The sequence below is a fragment of the Mus musculus genome, chromosome 5 (assembly GCF_000001635.26).
Source record: "Mus musculus strain C57BL/6J chromosome 5, GRCm38.p6 C57BL/6J".
In the NCBI taxonomy this organism is placed as follows: Eukaryota; Metazoa; Chordata; class Mammalia; order Rodentia; family Muridae; genus Mus; species Mus musculus.
Genome location: NC_000071.6, coordinates 130,953,223 through 130,969,710, shown reverse-complemented (window position 1 = coordinate 130,969,710; position 16,488 = coordinate 130,953,223). Strand labels below are relative to the sequence as shown.

At 42.7% G+C, this 16,488-nt stretch overlaps 1 protein-coding gene across 3 annotated transcripts in view; it reads left to right on the top strand.

The window, feature by feature from the left end:
- The window catches only part of Galnt17 (polypeptide N-acetylgalactosaminyltransferase 17), a 433,180-nt gene that overhangs the window by 337,812 nt on the left and 78,880 nt on the right, over window positions 1–16,488 (top strand). For all 3 annotated transcript variants that reach the window (XM_006504402.4, XM_006504403.4, NM_145218.3), the window contains one exon: window positions 5,599–5,716. In XM_006504402.4, the coding sequence (XP_006504465.1) occupies window positions 5,609–5,716 (108 nt within the window). In that variant the 5' untranslated portion in view covers window positions 5,599–5,608. The remainder of the gene's footprint in view (window positions 1–5,598; window positions 5,717–16,488) is intronic.

Below are 16,488 nucleotides of genomic sequence, written 5' to 3'. Positions count from 1 at the left end.
CTGTTTACCCTAAGCACATGTGGTCACTTAGCCATGAGGTGACTTCCCTGAAACTAGGAGTCAAATTAAAATGCCCTCCTCAATTTCTGCCATGTGTTGGAATTCAGTTACGGTAAAACTGATGACTAAAATAGATACTTTTTTGGCTCCAGTAAGGTTCAATTTTTTTTTTGTTCCCATTAAGACACCAGTGATGAATATTCATCTATAAAAAGATTCAGCCCAGGAATGGGAAGATGGCTTAGCTGGTAAAGGTCTCGCCACACAAGCATGAGAGCCTAAGTTCAAACCAAGCCTAGTCTGCTTTCTAGTGCAGTGATAAATGCCATGACCAGAAGCAACGTGGAAAGGAAGGGTTCACTTTAGCTTACAGCTCTCAGGCTACACTATGTAACTGTGGGGAATTGAGACAGGGGCTCAAAGCAGAAACTGCAGCAGAATCCATGAGGGAACACTGCTCACTGGCTTGCTCCCCATAACTTGTTCAGATTTCTTCTCCTCCTTTTTTTCCCTTCCTTCCTTCCTCCTTTTCCTCCTCTTCCTCTTCTTCTTCTTCCTCCTCCTCTTCTTCTTCTTTTCCTTTCCCTTCCCCTACCTCCTCCCCTTCCCCTTCTTCTCCTCTTCTTCTTTTCTCCAAGATATATTTATTTATTTTATATGAATGGTTGTTTTGCCTGCCTATAGGTATTATACCACATGCATGTCTGTTGCTCACAGAGGTCATAAGAGAGCATTGGAGGGTACCCTGAGACTCGAGCCATGGTTGGCTGTGAACTATCACGTGGATACTAGGAACCAAGCCTAGGTCATTTGCAAGAGCAACATATGATCTCAGCTGCTAAGCCATCTTTCCAGCCCCTCAGCTTGCTTTCTTATGCAGCCAGGACCACCTACTTAGGGGTGGCACTGCCCACAGTGGGCTGGGCTCTCCCAAGTCAATCATTAATCAAGAAATGCTCCACAGACTTGCCCACAGGTCCGTCTGAGAGAGAGGCATTGTCTCAGTTGAGGTTCCCTCTTTCTGGATGCCTTCCAGCCTGTGTTAAGTTGACAAAGATCAATCCATCAGTTGATCAGTAACTGGCACAATATCATAACCTACATAAAAAAAAAAATTCTGAAGCTTCCTTGGGAACCTGCTGCCGCTAAACACTAAAAATATAATTTGGAGAAAGGAGCTGGTAGGCTTGGAGAGTCGTAGCTTGCACAGGGGAGTCATTTAATACTCAGAGTTCCTTTTGTCCATGCTACACAGATAAATTCCAAAAGGGTTAGTACCCCTGCCTTATAAAAAAAAATCACACTCCGAATCCAGCACACACATATCTCAGAGATCGGACCCAAAGGCCAGAGATTCATGGTTCAAAGGAGGGAGCGCCTTTTCGTGTTTGTTGCTGGGGAGATAATTCATCCTGAAACAACTTCCTTCCAACCAACCAGGGAAAGTGGGCTTCCTGGGTATTAAGAGGCTTTGTTTGTGGAGGATAAAGGAAAGGCTCATCTCCCGTGTCTTCCTGTGTGATTTTTCACAGATTTAAAAAAAAAAAAGGCGCAAGTGGGAATTGAAGTCTTCAGTTTCCAACGCCCGTTTCCTTGGCTGACTGATTTTCTTCTCAGGCTGGTTCCATCGAAACAAAGACCATCTCCGATCTCTCCGGTGAGATGGTGAGATGTTTCCTCTGAGCCAGTTTCTCAGCATAACACATTTGTCCTTTGCTAATCACATTTGATTTAGTCTTTGAGGAAGCGATTTGCAGATAGGTCTTTGAAGAGTATTTCTGTGAAAGTGCGGTGATCTGTTAAGCCATTATCAGCCAGCAACACTTCACAGAGTGTTTTCTCTCTCTCTCTCTCTCTCTCTCTCTCTCTCTCTCTCTCTCTCTCTCTGTGTGTGTGTGTGTGTGTGTGTGTGTGATGGCTGGTTGAATCCAGGGGTATAAACCCTACAAGCAGAGAGATGAAAGCACAAGCCAATGAAAGAACTGGGGCTTACTATTCTCTGAGAGTAAGGAATGCTGAAGCTAATGCTAAGACATCTGTGAGGATACTGTTGATTGGCTTTGTGATGTGGTAGATAGAAACCAGGACCTTGTATATGTTTGAATAAGTGTGCTATCACTAAGCCATGCCTCTAGCCCCCTCACTTTGGGAATTCTAGGCAGGTGCTCTACCATTGGATCACACCCCAGCCTCATTGGGTGATTCTAAAAAGGAGCTCTACTGCTGAGACACTCCCACAACTCTACAATGGGGGATTCTAGGCAGATGCTCTACCACTGAGCCATACCCCCAGCCCCTCACTGGGGGATTCTAGGCAGGGGCTCTACCACTGAGCCACACCCCCAGCTCTACCACTGAGCTACACTCCCAGCAATTCACTTGGGGGTACCTGCTCTACTGCTGAGTCATCAGCAGCAGGACCTTACTGGGAGATTCTAGGCAGGTACTTTACCAAGCAGTCTCCTCCAGCCATGTATTGTAGGTATGTACTACTTGGTCATCTAACTGCTGGGACAAAATACCAGACAAAGGCAACTAACAGAGAGAAAGTTTTATTTTTGTCTCATAGTTTGAATGGATACAGTCTATCATGGTATGGAAGTCAATGCAGCAAAAAACTGGAGCTAGTAACATTGCATTCGTATTTAGTCCAGGCCCCCAGCTTATGAGATGGTGACACCTAGATTCAGGGTGGGTCTTCCCACCTCAAAGAAGTTAATCTAGAAATTCCCTCATGGACTTGACCAGAGGTTGGTTTCTAAGAGATTGCAAATTGCTTCAAGTCAATAATCAATATTATCCATTTGGGTTAAAGATAATCTTTTTACCCGTGTCTTAGAAGATTTCCTTCCTCTGGTAATGGCTGGAAAAAACACAGAGGAGTTCATGATGGATGTTTGTAATGGAGACTCCTTACATTATAGGGGACCAAGAATCAGAAGCTGGAAGCAGGGTCAGGAGTATGAGTGTCAAAACCCCAACCCTTTAGTGACCTACTTCCTTCAACTTGCCCCTACCCCTAAAGGTCCACCCAAATAGCTTGTATGACTATTTTCAATTCAAACCATAGAAGATGTAATCAAACAGAAAGCTTTATACCTCTGAATGGGAATTCTCATGGCTACCACCCATTCCTGGGCTGACTCTGTCGCCCTGCCCTGCCCTGCCCTGCCCTGCCCTGCCCTGCCCTGCCCCGCCCCCCTCTCCCCCTTCTCTCTCAGCTGGAATGGTCATGTGTGTGGTGCACGTATTTTGTGAAATAACAACAATCAAGTGATTGTTTTTACTTTTTGTTCCTCTCCTCTGTAATGGAGCTATTAGGGCATTGGCAGATTCCCTTAATACGATTATCATTTTTGAATGATTTTGAGTTGGAATGTTTGTGCTAATAGTGGTAATTGTGGTTGAATTTGAAAAATGAGGCTGTAAGCACACATTCAAGAATCTCATCATCCCCAGAGTGTTATTGACTACAGCTCACATGGCTGGACAGATGGCATGGATTCCTACAGTGGAAGTGAGGCTACATGTTGTTCTTGGTTCACCAGTGGTGAGGATGGGGCTCGCTCACCTGCCACCAGGCACAGCAGGTCCCATTGTGTCAAGAAGCAGCTTCTTGCCAAGGAAATGTTTCTCCCAGGCAAAGGATAATTGATTATTTTAAGTCCAGTCAGATGGTCTCAGAATCAGTCATCCCCTGAACTTACCAGCAATGCTGGCTGGTCCAGCCTAAACTCATTAGCCTCTGCTAGATTTGAACTGTGTAGCTGAGGCTAAACTCATGTAGTAAGCCAGACAGGTCTTATATATATGAGATGCCCTAGGCTGGCCTTGAGTTTGCCATGTAGCCCATGGTAGCCTTGAACTCACTATGTGGCCCGGGTTGACCTAAAACTTGTAATGTAGCTCAGGCTGGCCTTGAACTTGAGAAACAGTGAAGGCTGCCTTGAACTCATTCTGTAGCCCAGGCTAGCCCTTTTGTCTTTACCTCCCTTCTGCAAGGATTGAAGGTATATGCTACTATGTCAACCTTGACTTTTTTACCATTTAACTACTAAGTCTCCACATTATTTACCAGTTAGTCACACTGTTCTGCTAAGAATCCCACCTGTTGGGGGTACCTGCATTGCTAGGTACTCCCAGAGCCCTGTGTTTGCATTTGTTTCAAAGCAATCCTGTATCCTGGGATCTCATTCTAGGGTTTTTTTCATCTTTTCCTTTCCACAGTCTCTGTCACTTGACTCCTTGACACTGTGGCAGATTCCAACCACAAGCTTGTCACAGGATACCAACAGTGATCTCATGGCTCAGGATCAACTTCACAGCCCTTGCTTCTGAGTTCTGATGAACTACTCAGGCTCTATCTCATGAACAGACAGAGAGGCCAGGCTACTAGATGTCTGGTCTCCTACCTGTGGCTTTTCTGTGTAGCCAGGACTCACACCTGTCTGGACAGCTGTCTTTTCTTAGCCTTGTCCTGGTGAAGAGGCTCCCAAAATAGATAACTGTTCTACAAGGAAGATGTTTCAGATACCCATGGACATCGGGATTTTACTCTCTGGTTCTTCTCCATCCTTCAGTCACCAGCTTCCTGATCCATTGTGTCTCTAGACAAAACATGGATCGTTTGGATTTTTTTTAGATTTGAGACTCCATGCTTGTTATTTTTCCCAGTTCTGTGGCCAAATATCAGACAAAAGCAACTTTAAAAAGGAAGGGTTTGGAATATGTGATCCATCATGTCCATGGGAGTATGCTGGTCACACTGTATCCAATCAGGACAGAGATGACTGCTGGTGCTCACCTTGCCCTCTCCTTTTTATTGGTCCAGAACATAGGGCAGTGGCATCCTCCACTTGTGGAGGACAGGCCCTTTCCCCCTCAGTTAAACCTCTCCAGAAATACCCTCAGAAGCACACCCATAGGTGTGTCTCCTAAGTGATTCCAACCCAGTCAAGTTAACATTGAAGATTAACCATCACCTGTTCTCTGATATGCATGAATGCTTCAAGATTGATCAATCCCTTCTGCTTCCCAGGGTAGAGCAGATGATAGCTGCTGAAACTGTGACAGCCTCTTGATCTCCATACAATCCCCCCTGCTGTTCCCAGAGTGCTATGAGAACCACTCTTCATGTGGCAGGCACCATAGTCTTCACCCTGTTTACCATGGATCTGGGATATCCCTAGATGCTTAAGTTTGCTGTTCTACAGCTAAAAGGCACCCTGATGAATGTAGATATAAAATGGGGAAATTGATGACTGAAAGAGGACTAGGGCAGAAATCCCTGTACACCTTATGGAAGTGTTTATTAACCTGTGGGTTGTGACCTCTTTGGAGGTCAAACAACTCTTTCACACCAGTTGCCTAAGACCATTGGAAATACCATATGTTTACCTTACGATTCGTAACCATAGCAAAATTAGGAAGTAGCAACAAAAAAATAATTTTGTGGCTTGTGAGTCATCACAACATGAGAAACTGCGTTGAGGGGTCACAGCATTAGAAAGGCTGACAACCGCTGGCTGTGGTAAGTCTGCCAAAAAGACGTCACTTGCCTATATATTGACAATCTTGTTAACTTTCTTTCTCCCGCAGAACACCAGCCATGATTGGCTGCTCATTTGTGGTCAACAGGAAATTCTTTGGTGAAATTGGTCTGCTGGACCCTGGAATGGATGTGTACGGAGGAGAGAATATTGAACTTGGGATCAAGGTTGGTAACATGGCGTCTCTACCTCCTGATTTATGATGGGAACCTCATCCTTGAGGTCTGCCCAAAGGTTCTCATAGCTGTTAAGCGGGAGTTTCTTATCCTGGGGCATCCCAGTGAAGATATTTGAACAGCGCCATCACCATAAACATCACTATTTCTTGAGTGGAGATGACTTGTGCTTTTTTTCTTTAAAGACTGAGCAGTGTATCTCACGTCTTAATAACCCGCTCTGGACATTACCTGGAGGGTCTGGTGCTCCTTTGCACTTGATTTCTTCTAGAAACTAAGTAGTCTCTCAAATTAAAATTTCTATCTTAAGTATTTTGATGGTGCCGTGGCTAATTTTAATTGTTAAACTTGGCAGTTAAATCTAGAATCAACTCTAGCATCACCCGGTAATAGTCTTCATGAGGAACTTTCTAGATCAGGTTGACTCGTGGGCATGTTTGTGGGGACAGCCTTGATTGTTAATTGATGACGGAAGACCCAGTCCATTCTGGGAAGCATTATTCCTTAGGCAAGGGATCCTGAATCATGTAAGTGAGCTGAAAGCAAGCAAGCAAAGAAGGGAGTATTTGTTCTCTCTCTGCTCTTGACCATGGATGTGATGTGACCAGCTGCTTCAGCTCCTGACTTGACTTCCCCCCAAAATAATGGACAATAACCTATAATTTTAAACCAAATAATCCCTTCATTCTCAATATTGATTTTTGTCAAGGTATTGTCTCAGCAACAGAAATGAACCTAGAATAACTCTCTACCATATTCCTATGAGACAGGGTCCCTCATTGAACCTACATTTAGATCAGCCTAGCAAGCTTCAGCAATTCTCCTGTCTTCATTCTGTATAGTGCTGGGGTTACAGCTGTGGCCAGCTTCCTACCCAGGTGATAGGGAATTAAATTTGGGTCTTTATGCTTGCACAAGTGCTCTTTGCCTGCTAAGCCCTCTCCCAGTGCCTCTTCATCTTTCTTTGAAGACAAGAATGATTTGAGCATCTCTCTATACTCTCATAACAGGACGGATGAAGGGAAAGAGGTTACATCAGGGAGAAAGCAGGGGGTTGGGGTTGAAACACTGTCTTTGCAGAGTATACATGTGTAGCTGGAAGGATCCCCAATGACAAGAGGGACCCACCATATCTGAGGCTCAGTGACAACAGAGCTTGTTGCTAAAGCTCATTAGAAGGACGTTCCTCTGTCCATCCTCATAAGGCTTTTCTTTCCTTTTTCTCCTTTTCTTTTGACTTGTAGATTTATTGAATGGTTTTGCTGGGCTATCACTGATGTATAAAAGCTGCATGTTTTAAAGGTGTTCAGTTTGTGGTGTCATGATGTACAGTGTGCAATGATCAATACCATCACCATCATAACATACCCACATCTATATAGTTGCCGCTGGGGAGAGATGCATTTAAGATCTAATGTCTTAGAAAATTAAGAAGTCTTTGCTTGGTTGTGACACTAGGGATGGAACCCAGAGCCTAGTGCTTGCTACCAAGTTTGCTGCCAATCATAAACATATTTCTGTGTGCAATGAACACATTATAACTCTACATAAGTAAACAAATAAATCTTTAAAATTCACATCAGGTTTTTTTTTTTTGTATATTTTTCAGGCATGAGTGTAGCATTTTCTTTTGTATGTGTGTGCACACAGAGGCTCCAGGTTCATGTCTAGAATCATCCTCCATCATTCTTTCACCTTATGTGTAGAGGCAGGGTCTCTCAATCAAACCTAGAGCTGGCCAATATGCCCTAGTATTGCTAGCTGACTTGCTCTGTGGCTCTTCTGCCACCTCTTTTCAAGGCTGGAATTACAGATGGTCTGTTGTGTGTAGTTTTTGCTAACCCCGCCCAGAACGGGCCATACCAGCCCCACACAGATTCCCTTGGATCTACAGATAAAAAAAAAAAATCACACAAACATTGACTTAGTTTTTAATCTGCCTTATGGCTCAATTGTTAGGCGCTCTTAATCTCCCATTGCTTGTGTGTCTAATCTCCCACCTGGGAAAATGGCCTATGGCTGCTGTGCCCAAGATCTCACATGGCTGGTTGTTTTTTCTCCATCGGAAGCATGGTGAAAATCCCTTCCTCTCCCCTGCAACTGCTAGCTTGCCTGTAGGGACTTAGAAGTCCCGCCTATTCAGCCCAGCTCATTGGCCACTAGCATCTTTACTGATGGATCAAGAACCAATTGGAGAACAGGTCCTCCATGCCCACCTCATATTTACATGGATTTCTGGGGATCTGAACTCCAACCCTCAAGCTTGAGAACCAGGTTTGTGTCATGTTATTTTCATCACAGCAACAAAAAGTAGCGAATGTACCAGAGCTTTGTTTTAAGTGAAAGAAATCTCTGAGTGCTGTTTGTTTTATAGGTTATGCTCCGGTTTATACATCTTGGATCAAAAAAAATTTAGATAAATAATGTACTCTTAAGAAATGGATTTCCATCCAACCAGGTCTGGTGATGCATGCTTGTCATCCTGGCACTCAGAAAGCTGAGCTGAGAAGATTAGGAGTTCAAGGACAACCTAGGCTATACCGAGAGCTTGTGTTTGGAAAGAAGAAAGGGAAGGAAAGAGAAGGGAATGAAGAAAGGGATAAATAAGGAAAGGAAGGAGAAAGAAAAGAAGGAAGGAAGCTAAGGAGGGAGGGAGGAAAGGAAAATAGAAGCAGAAGAAGAAAAAGAAGAGAGAATGGAGTGGAGAACTTCCTTCATGTACATAAATACACTTTTCGCTCATTGTAAGCATTCATTCATATACACAATTTCATCTGTAAAAATGACTTGGAGGGCTGGCAACATTGCACAGTGGGTAAAGGCACACCCCACTGAGCCTGATAGCCTGAGTTAGACCTCCAGAATCCACGTGGAAGAAGAGGAGAGCCAGTTCCTGCAACTTCTCTTCTGACCATCATATGTGAGTAATAGTGTGTACACACCTAAGAAAGAAAGAAAGAAAGAAAGAGAGAGAGAGAGAGAGAGAGAGAGGGAGGGAGGGAGGGAGGGAGGGAGGGAGGGAGGGAGAAGGAAGGAAGGAAGGAAGGGGAAGGGGAAGAAGGGGAAGGGGAAAAGAAGGGGAAGGGGAAAAGAAAGAAAGAAAGAAAGAAAGAAAGAAAGAAAGAAAGAAAGAAAGAAAGAGAGAGAAAGAAGGAAGGAAGGAAGGAAGAAAGGAAGGAAGGAAGGAAAGGAAGAAAGAAAAGAAAGAAAGAAAGAAAGAAAGAAAGAAAGAAAGAAAGAGAAAGAATTTTAAAAGAAAAGAGCATAGAATCCCCAGGCTAGTTAGGTGTTTTGATGTCTGACTTGCTATGCAGTCTACACTTCATGGAAATGTTTGATATGCAAACACTGTCTTTTCTTGGCAGTTTTTTCCCCTCACCAAGAGACAGGTCCTTCTAAGATCTTTCTAAGCATCCTGTGAGATCTTTGGTTCCCTCTTAATCCTGTCTTTGGTGTGTAAAAGCCATCAGAACTGGAAGTCTTCCTGGTTCAGGAAGCTAAAGTAGCTGGGATGACTCCCAAGTGGATTCAACTGTGCACAGCAGCCAGCAGCCTGTGACCAAAACAGTTGATGGAGTGACTAGGTCCAAGGCGACCAAAACCATAAACCACTCAGGACTGAGAAAGGAAATGAGACTGGAACTTGGTTTTCTAAATGGTGTTAATTAGAAAGTGCTGGGGAAGTATATTATGGAAACATCTAAATCTTTTTCTTATATTGTTTGTGTGTGTATGTATGTGCTTGTATGTGTATGTATGTGTCTCTCTATGTGTATATGTATATCTGTGTGTATATGTATGTGTCTCTGTGTATGTGTTTCTGTGTGTGTGTGTATGTGTGTTTGTGTGTGTATATGTGTGTCTTTGTGTGTATGTGTGTATGTATATAGTATGTCTGTGATGCATATGTAATGCCTGGATGTGTCTATGTGCTGTGTGTGTGTACGTTTGTATATATGTGTTTGTGTGTGTGTCTCTGTGTATATGTGTATGCCTGTGTTTCTCTCTATATCTGTATCTCTATCTATCTATCTATCTATCTATCTATCTCTATCTATCTATCTATCTATACATACATACACACACACACACACACACACACATATATATATATATATATATATATATATATATATTTATATTTGTGTATGCATATATATGTGTGTCTGTGTGCCTGTGGACCTCTTACTTACAGGAGTTGATTCTCTCCTTCCACCCTGTGGGGTTCTAGAGATATAACTCAAACTGTTAGAGTTGGAGACAAGCCTTTACCTACTGAACCACCTCACCAGCCCACATGGCTAAATCCTAAGAGAAGGAGAGAAGAGACAAATTACTTTTAAATAATGTGAAATCAGATTTTGTTTTTAATTTTTCCACTGTATTAAATAGTTTCCAGAGAAAAGGTGTAATCATACACTGAAGCTCTACAGTCAATATAGGAGCAACAGTGAGCCTAGCTCTGCAGCTGTCCCTAAGGGAATACAGAGAGATGGTCACTTTCTAACTACCAGAAACTGGAAGTCTAATGTGTCATTTTACTTATGAACCTAAAGAACCCTCTCAAACACCTCCACCATCTGGGAACCCAGTGTTAAATCTCATGGACCTTTAGCAAAGACACCATATTCAAACCAACATATATGTGTTTGCAATTGTGTGTGTGTGTGTGTTTTGTGTGTGCATATATACTTTGTGTGTGCCTGTAATAAACATACACACACATGCACATGGACACACACACCAAAAAACCCTGCCTGAAGAGAACTTCCCAAAGACGAGTAAAAATAGGCATCATTTGTAGAATAAAATGGATTCTCTTGGGGTAGAGTGTCTACAATTCTGTAGACTTAGATTCTCTCTATCTCTCTATCTCTCTGTGTGTGTGTGTGTGTGTGTGTTGGCATATGAGTTGTGATATATGTGTGGAGGTCAAAAGATAACTTTCAGGAGTTATCTTTCTCCTTCCATCATGTGGGTACCAGAGATCAAAGTAAGTCAACAGCCATGGCAGCAAGCACCTTTACAAGCTGAGCAATCACACTGGCCCCTAAGTTGAATTCTATACCATTTGGGTATTCGGTCTAGCCTGACTGAATAAGTGGATCTTGATGACTTTGTTTCTTAATTTCTTTTTCCCCTTCAAGATAAATTGGAAAGGAAGAACTTAGTCGATATATATTTGAGTTCATTTCCTTCTTTTAATTCAAGACTGTCTTAGGGAGATGTGAAACTCAGAGACACGCACAAAAATAGGACAATATGATGAATCCAAACGCATGAATTATTCAAGTTAAATGAATGATAACATTTCGCTATGTGTTTGGGATTTTTTTTTTATTATTTTAGTAACTTCCTGGTGTTTTAAAAGCAAATTCTCAAACAAGAATCTAAAACTACTTTTGGCTCTCTGCTAACATATGAAGACTTTCTTAAAACATAATAGACTTGATGTAATGTGACACTTAACAAAATTTAATATTCATATTTTCATAAAAATATTTCTCAAAATGCTGTCAGATTTTTCTCAAAAAAGCACATTGTTTTAACACTTAGTTTGTTCATCTAAGACTTCACACAAGGCCTGCCTACACATCGTACTTCCTTGATGTCTCTTAAGAATCTTTTAATCTCTTCCCTGTATGATTATATGCTGTTCACTTTTAAAATATCTCTTCTAATCATGTAGCTGTTAAAGAGTCCCTAGCCCTAACCCTAACCCTAACCCTAACCCTAACCCTAACCCTAACCCTAACCCTAGCCCTAGCCCTACATGCATGTGAGTGCAGGTGCCTGTGGTAGCCAGAAGAGGGTGCTGGATCCCTCGAAGCTGAAACTGCCAATGTAGATGCTGGGAACCAGTCTTAAGTCTTATATATAACCACTGAATCATTTTTCCAGCTCCATTATCTTTCCTATTTTTAAAGTTGCAGTCATTTATAAGGTTTTACATAATCTGGACTTGGTAAATCAATTCCTCTTGGCATCTATAACATGTGACTCTAATCTCTATTCTGTAAATAGGAAGAAGACATAGAAAGGTTTTTGCTTGCTATTTTTGTTTCTGTTTCTCAATCTTTCTATGCTGGAAATCAACCATAAAACTCCACCCTAGCCACATCCCAAGCTCCTAGATGCAGAAAGCTGATTCTGGCTATTCCTGACACCCATTCCTCCCTCCTGCTCTCTCTGCTCCCTTTCTGCATCCCTGTCTCCCTCCCTCCCTTTCTCACCTTGTTCATGTCTTAGTCTCTGTCCTATGGCTGTGACAGGACACCATCGCCACAGTGACTCTTTAACAGAAAGCCTTTGGTTGGGGCTGGCTTACAGTTTCAGAGGTTTAGTCCATTATCATCACGGTGGTCAGCATGGTGGCACACAGGCAGACATGGTGCTGGAGAAATAGTTGGGAGTTAGACCTGTAGGTTACAGGAAGAGAGAGACACTGGGCCTGGCTTGGGCTTTTGAAACATCAAAGTCCACCCCCAGTGACACACATCCTCCAACAAGGCCACACCTTGATGAGTAATATATGAGCCTATGGAGGCTGTTCACATTAAACCACCACAGTTCTTTATTGCTTTCACCCTGTCTTCCTGCTTTATTTCCCTTGCTATTTCCTCCCTCCCTCCCTCTCTCCTTCTTACCCCTTACTTCCTTTTCCCCCTACCTCCTGCCTTTCTTTCTTACTCTTCTCTCGTCTGTCCTCCAATTTCTCCCTCCATTTCCTTTCTTCCTCCCTCCCTCCTTTCTTCACTTCTGTTCCTTTCTCCCTCTTTCTTCTCTCCATCCCTCCCATCCTTGCAGGCTGAAATTTAAGGATGATAACTTTGTCTGCTCCCAATCTAGCTCCCAAATAATTGACACAAATTCACTAACAAGCTTTAAGTGCTGTGGCTGGGTAGATACATATCTATTCTAACTCTCTAAGCTATCTATTTCCCAGGCAAAGGCTCTGTGTTACGTGCAGTTTGAGTTTCACCCTGGCTTGCTCTGCTCCACATGTGTCATGTTGAATCCCTTGGTGACCTTTCATCAAGACTTCTGGATCTTGTGTCTCATGGCTACCTCTTCTCTTCCTTCCTCTCCTACTTAGGATCCTCTCGATGGGATTGGAAGTCATACCTTTTCTGCCCAGCCATAGGCTGATAAGCTCCTTATTAACTAATCAGAGATACCTCAGGAGCATTCTTTACGCAGCATTGACACTGGGAATGGTTCAAAAATCCTGACTCTGCTAGCATCTGGATTGTAACCAGAGCTCTGGGCACAGAAATAATCATCTGAGTACACAGTGCACAAAACCATCCCCCAATACTTTCTTGGGAGCATACTATAGATGATGCTGTGCACTTCTGGTCCCACACATTAGTAGAACTCGCACGGTTGCTGTTATCCTGTGTTAGTGGTGTTAAGATTCAAAGCTGGACTCAGGTGTTGTCAGCTTGACTGATGCATTATAAAATTCCTCATCAACCTCTCACCTAATTAATGGTGTCAGCAGTTCCAGCATCTTCCCCTACATCCATTATTTCATTAGTGCCCCAGGAAATGGTTTGTTTCTTTTTAAGAAATCTACATTCGCTCTGCATTTCTAAGCTGTAACTCTTTGTCAGAAAGCTTTCCTCTTTGGCTGTTTGGAGAGCTGAAATATGCACCCCAAGCCAGAAAAGCCTTGGCAAATGCTCATTCCTTCCTTCTTTATACTTAAACATTTTTAGAAAAAGGTTGGTGCTGTGGCCACTTCTAAAGTTAACCAAAGAGGTCATTTTATTTCCCTGGTAATATGGTATCAATTTAAAATATATATATATATACTTTTTATGTGTCTGAATCCATTATAGTCATTTTGCCATCCTATATGTGTTTTTATGAAGGTATAATTTAATATAATAAGGCCATAGTGATTGTCAGCCTTGAGTGGAGGGTTCCCACATTTGCATAAACCTCTACAATCACCTCCCAATGTGACATTGAACATAATCTGCCTGAGAAGAGCGTCCCTTGGCTCACCACTCTTTCTGCTTCCCCAGACCCTTCAGTCTAGGCTGCCATGCCCTGATACTCTGTCACAGATGAATGAAGAAGATGCCAGAAGCCCATGAAAATGGCATCAGAATATTTTTGACTGGAGTGTAGCCAGCTGTATCCAACTAAAGTTGAGTCTCTGGGATTCTTCCATGCTGTTGCTTTGTGAAACAGGCATCTCGGGTTTTTTTGGTTTTTTTTTTTTTTTTTTTTTTTTTTTTTTTTTTTTTTGAGACAGGGTCTCACTTTGTAGATCAGGCTGGCCTCAGATGCACATAAGTCCACAGACCTCTGCTTCCTGAGTTAGGATTAAATGGGATGCACCACCATACCCAGTTTTCTCCCCCCCCCCTTTTTGCCATTGCTTAATTCATTATTCATTATTTGAATGGATGTATATGGGGCATATGCATAAGTTTGTGAACTCCGTCCTCACCTTTCACTTTTATGTGGATTAGGGCAATTGAACCAGGGCTGTCAGGCTTTCTTAGCCAACACTCTTACCCACTAAGCCAGCTCCACAGTCCCTCTTAGAATTAGCCTTGTTCTTAGAATTGCTGAAAAGGAAAGAATACATTGTGGGAATACAAGGTGACCATTAACCTTCATTTTCCTACTGAAGAATGGTTGGGTCGTTTCCAACTTGGAACTATTATGAGAAGTCCCCTAAAAATCTTTTGGCACACAGGTTTTGACTTTGCTCAAGTAAATTTCTAGGGATTGAATAACTGGGATATTAAGAAGATGTCTGTTTAATGTTTTAGGAAACCATCAATCAAGTCTTCTAAACCAGTATTTTTTAAGACAAGCATGATGATACTTGCCTCAGGAGACAGGGGCAAGAAAGTCAATGGAGTTTATATGCTAGCCAACCTAGCATAATGGGTAGCCTCCAGGTCAGTGACACACTCCATCTCAAGTAAAACAAGGTGGATGGTGCTGAGAAAGGATGCCTGAAGTTGACTCTTTCGTCTTCCATATGTAGTTACACACCCAGGGACACTCACATCCATGAGTGAGAATATGTAAAAGTCTCATTGGCACTAACGTTGGGCTTCAACAGACAGTATGGGCTACTAAGAAACCTGTGACTTTAATCATTGTTGATCTCATTTTACAGATTACAACAATGGGATGAATAGACAAGTAACTGTCCAAGAAAACTTAGAATTCAACCCAAAGGTCCTTAGAGTTTCCCATAAACCTCTTTTCACTATTGGGGTAACTATGGCAACACTGTTGATGTACAGTGATGTCATCATCTAGTACAGTGAGACATAACCCCTTTGGGGGGTCACTTGTCAGATATCTGCATATCAGACATTTATATTGCAATTCATAACAGTAGCAAAATTACAGTTATAAAATAACAAAATAGTTTTATGGTTGAGGGTCACCACAACATGAGGAGCTGTATTAAAGGGTTGCAGTGTGTACTGGCTAGTTTTGTGTCAACTTGACACAAGCTGGAGTTATCACAGAGAAAGGAGCTTCAGTTGAGGAAATGCCTCCATGAGATCCAGCTGTAAGGTATTTTCTCAATTAGTGATCAAGGGGGAGAGGCCCCTTGTGGGTGGGACCATCCCTGGGCTGGTAATCTTGGTTCTATAAGAGAGCAGGTTGAGCAAGCCAGTGGAAGCAAGCCAGTAAGGAACATCCCTCCATGGCCTCTGCATCAGTTCCTGCTTTCTGACCTGCTTGAGTTCCAGTCCTGACTTCCTTGGTGATGAACAGCAGTATGGAAGTGTAAGCTGAATAAACCCTTTCCTCCCCAACTTGTTTCTTGGTCATGATGTTTTGTCCAGGAACAGAAACCCTGAGTAAGACACAGTGCTAGGAAGGTTGAGAACCACTGCTCTAGTAGATATTCGGTATTTTGCTTGGATAAAATATTTCTCCTAAAACAATTCCATTTGTAATAGATAGGATGTTGGCAATCTGCTATATCTATGTGTGACTCCAGAGACTTGGACCTAACTAGGCTGATGAGGGAATAAAGAAATGGCAGACAAACAGAAACACAGGAAAGATGGGGTCTGCTAGATTGGGATCTCTGCTGGAGAAACTGCAGCACCCCAGAAACTCACCCTGTTTATGGTATTGAGTTGAACAGGAAGGCAGGTTATCACACACAGGTAGACAAGGAGGTGGGGTTTGTGTAATGCAGCTGTGCAAGGAGGCAGGAATAGCTAATTTCTACAGGGAGCAGTCTCCAGGCTATAAATAAGTGGGAATAGAAAGCTACTATGGACATTTTCTGTATGCACTATTAAAATTCACATGCCGGCCAGGAGGGAAGGCTTTGCCATGTCCCTCTGAGCCTCACTCCTACAGGGAAGACCTTTCCATTCTTCCATGAGTTTGAGGCACCAGGATCCTTGACAGGGCTGTGCCCAGTTCAACAACACATATTCAGCTAGGATCTCATTCACTCCAGGCTTCCTCCTATCTCTAGAGTAATCTTCATGTACATAAATAGGCATATACACCATGCTCCCTCCACCACACACACACACACACACACACACACACACACACACAATTCCTGCTACATACACAGGCATATACCATGCTCCCTCCACCACCACCCCCACACACTTCCTGCTACATACACAGGCATATACCATGCTCCCTCCACCACACACAAACACACACACACACACACACACACACACATACACACACACACACTTCCTGCTACATACACAGGCATATACCATGCTCCCTCCACATAC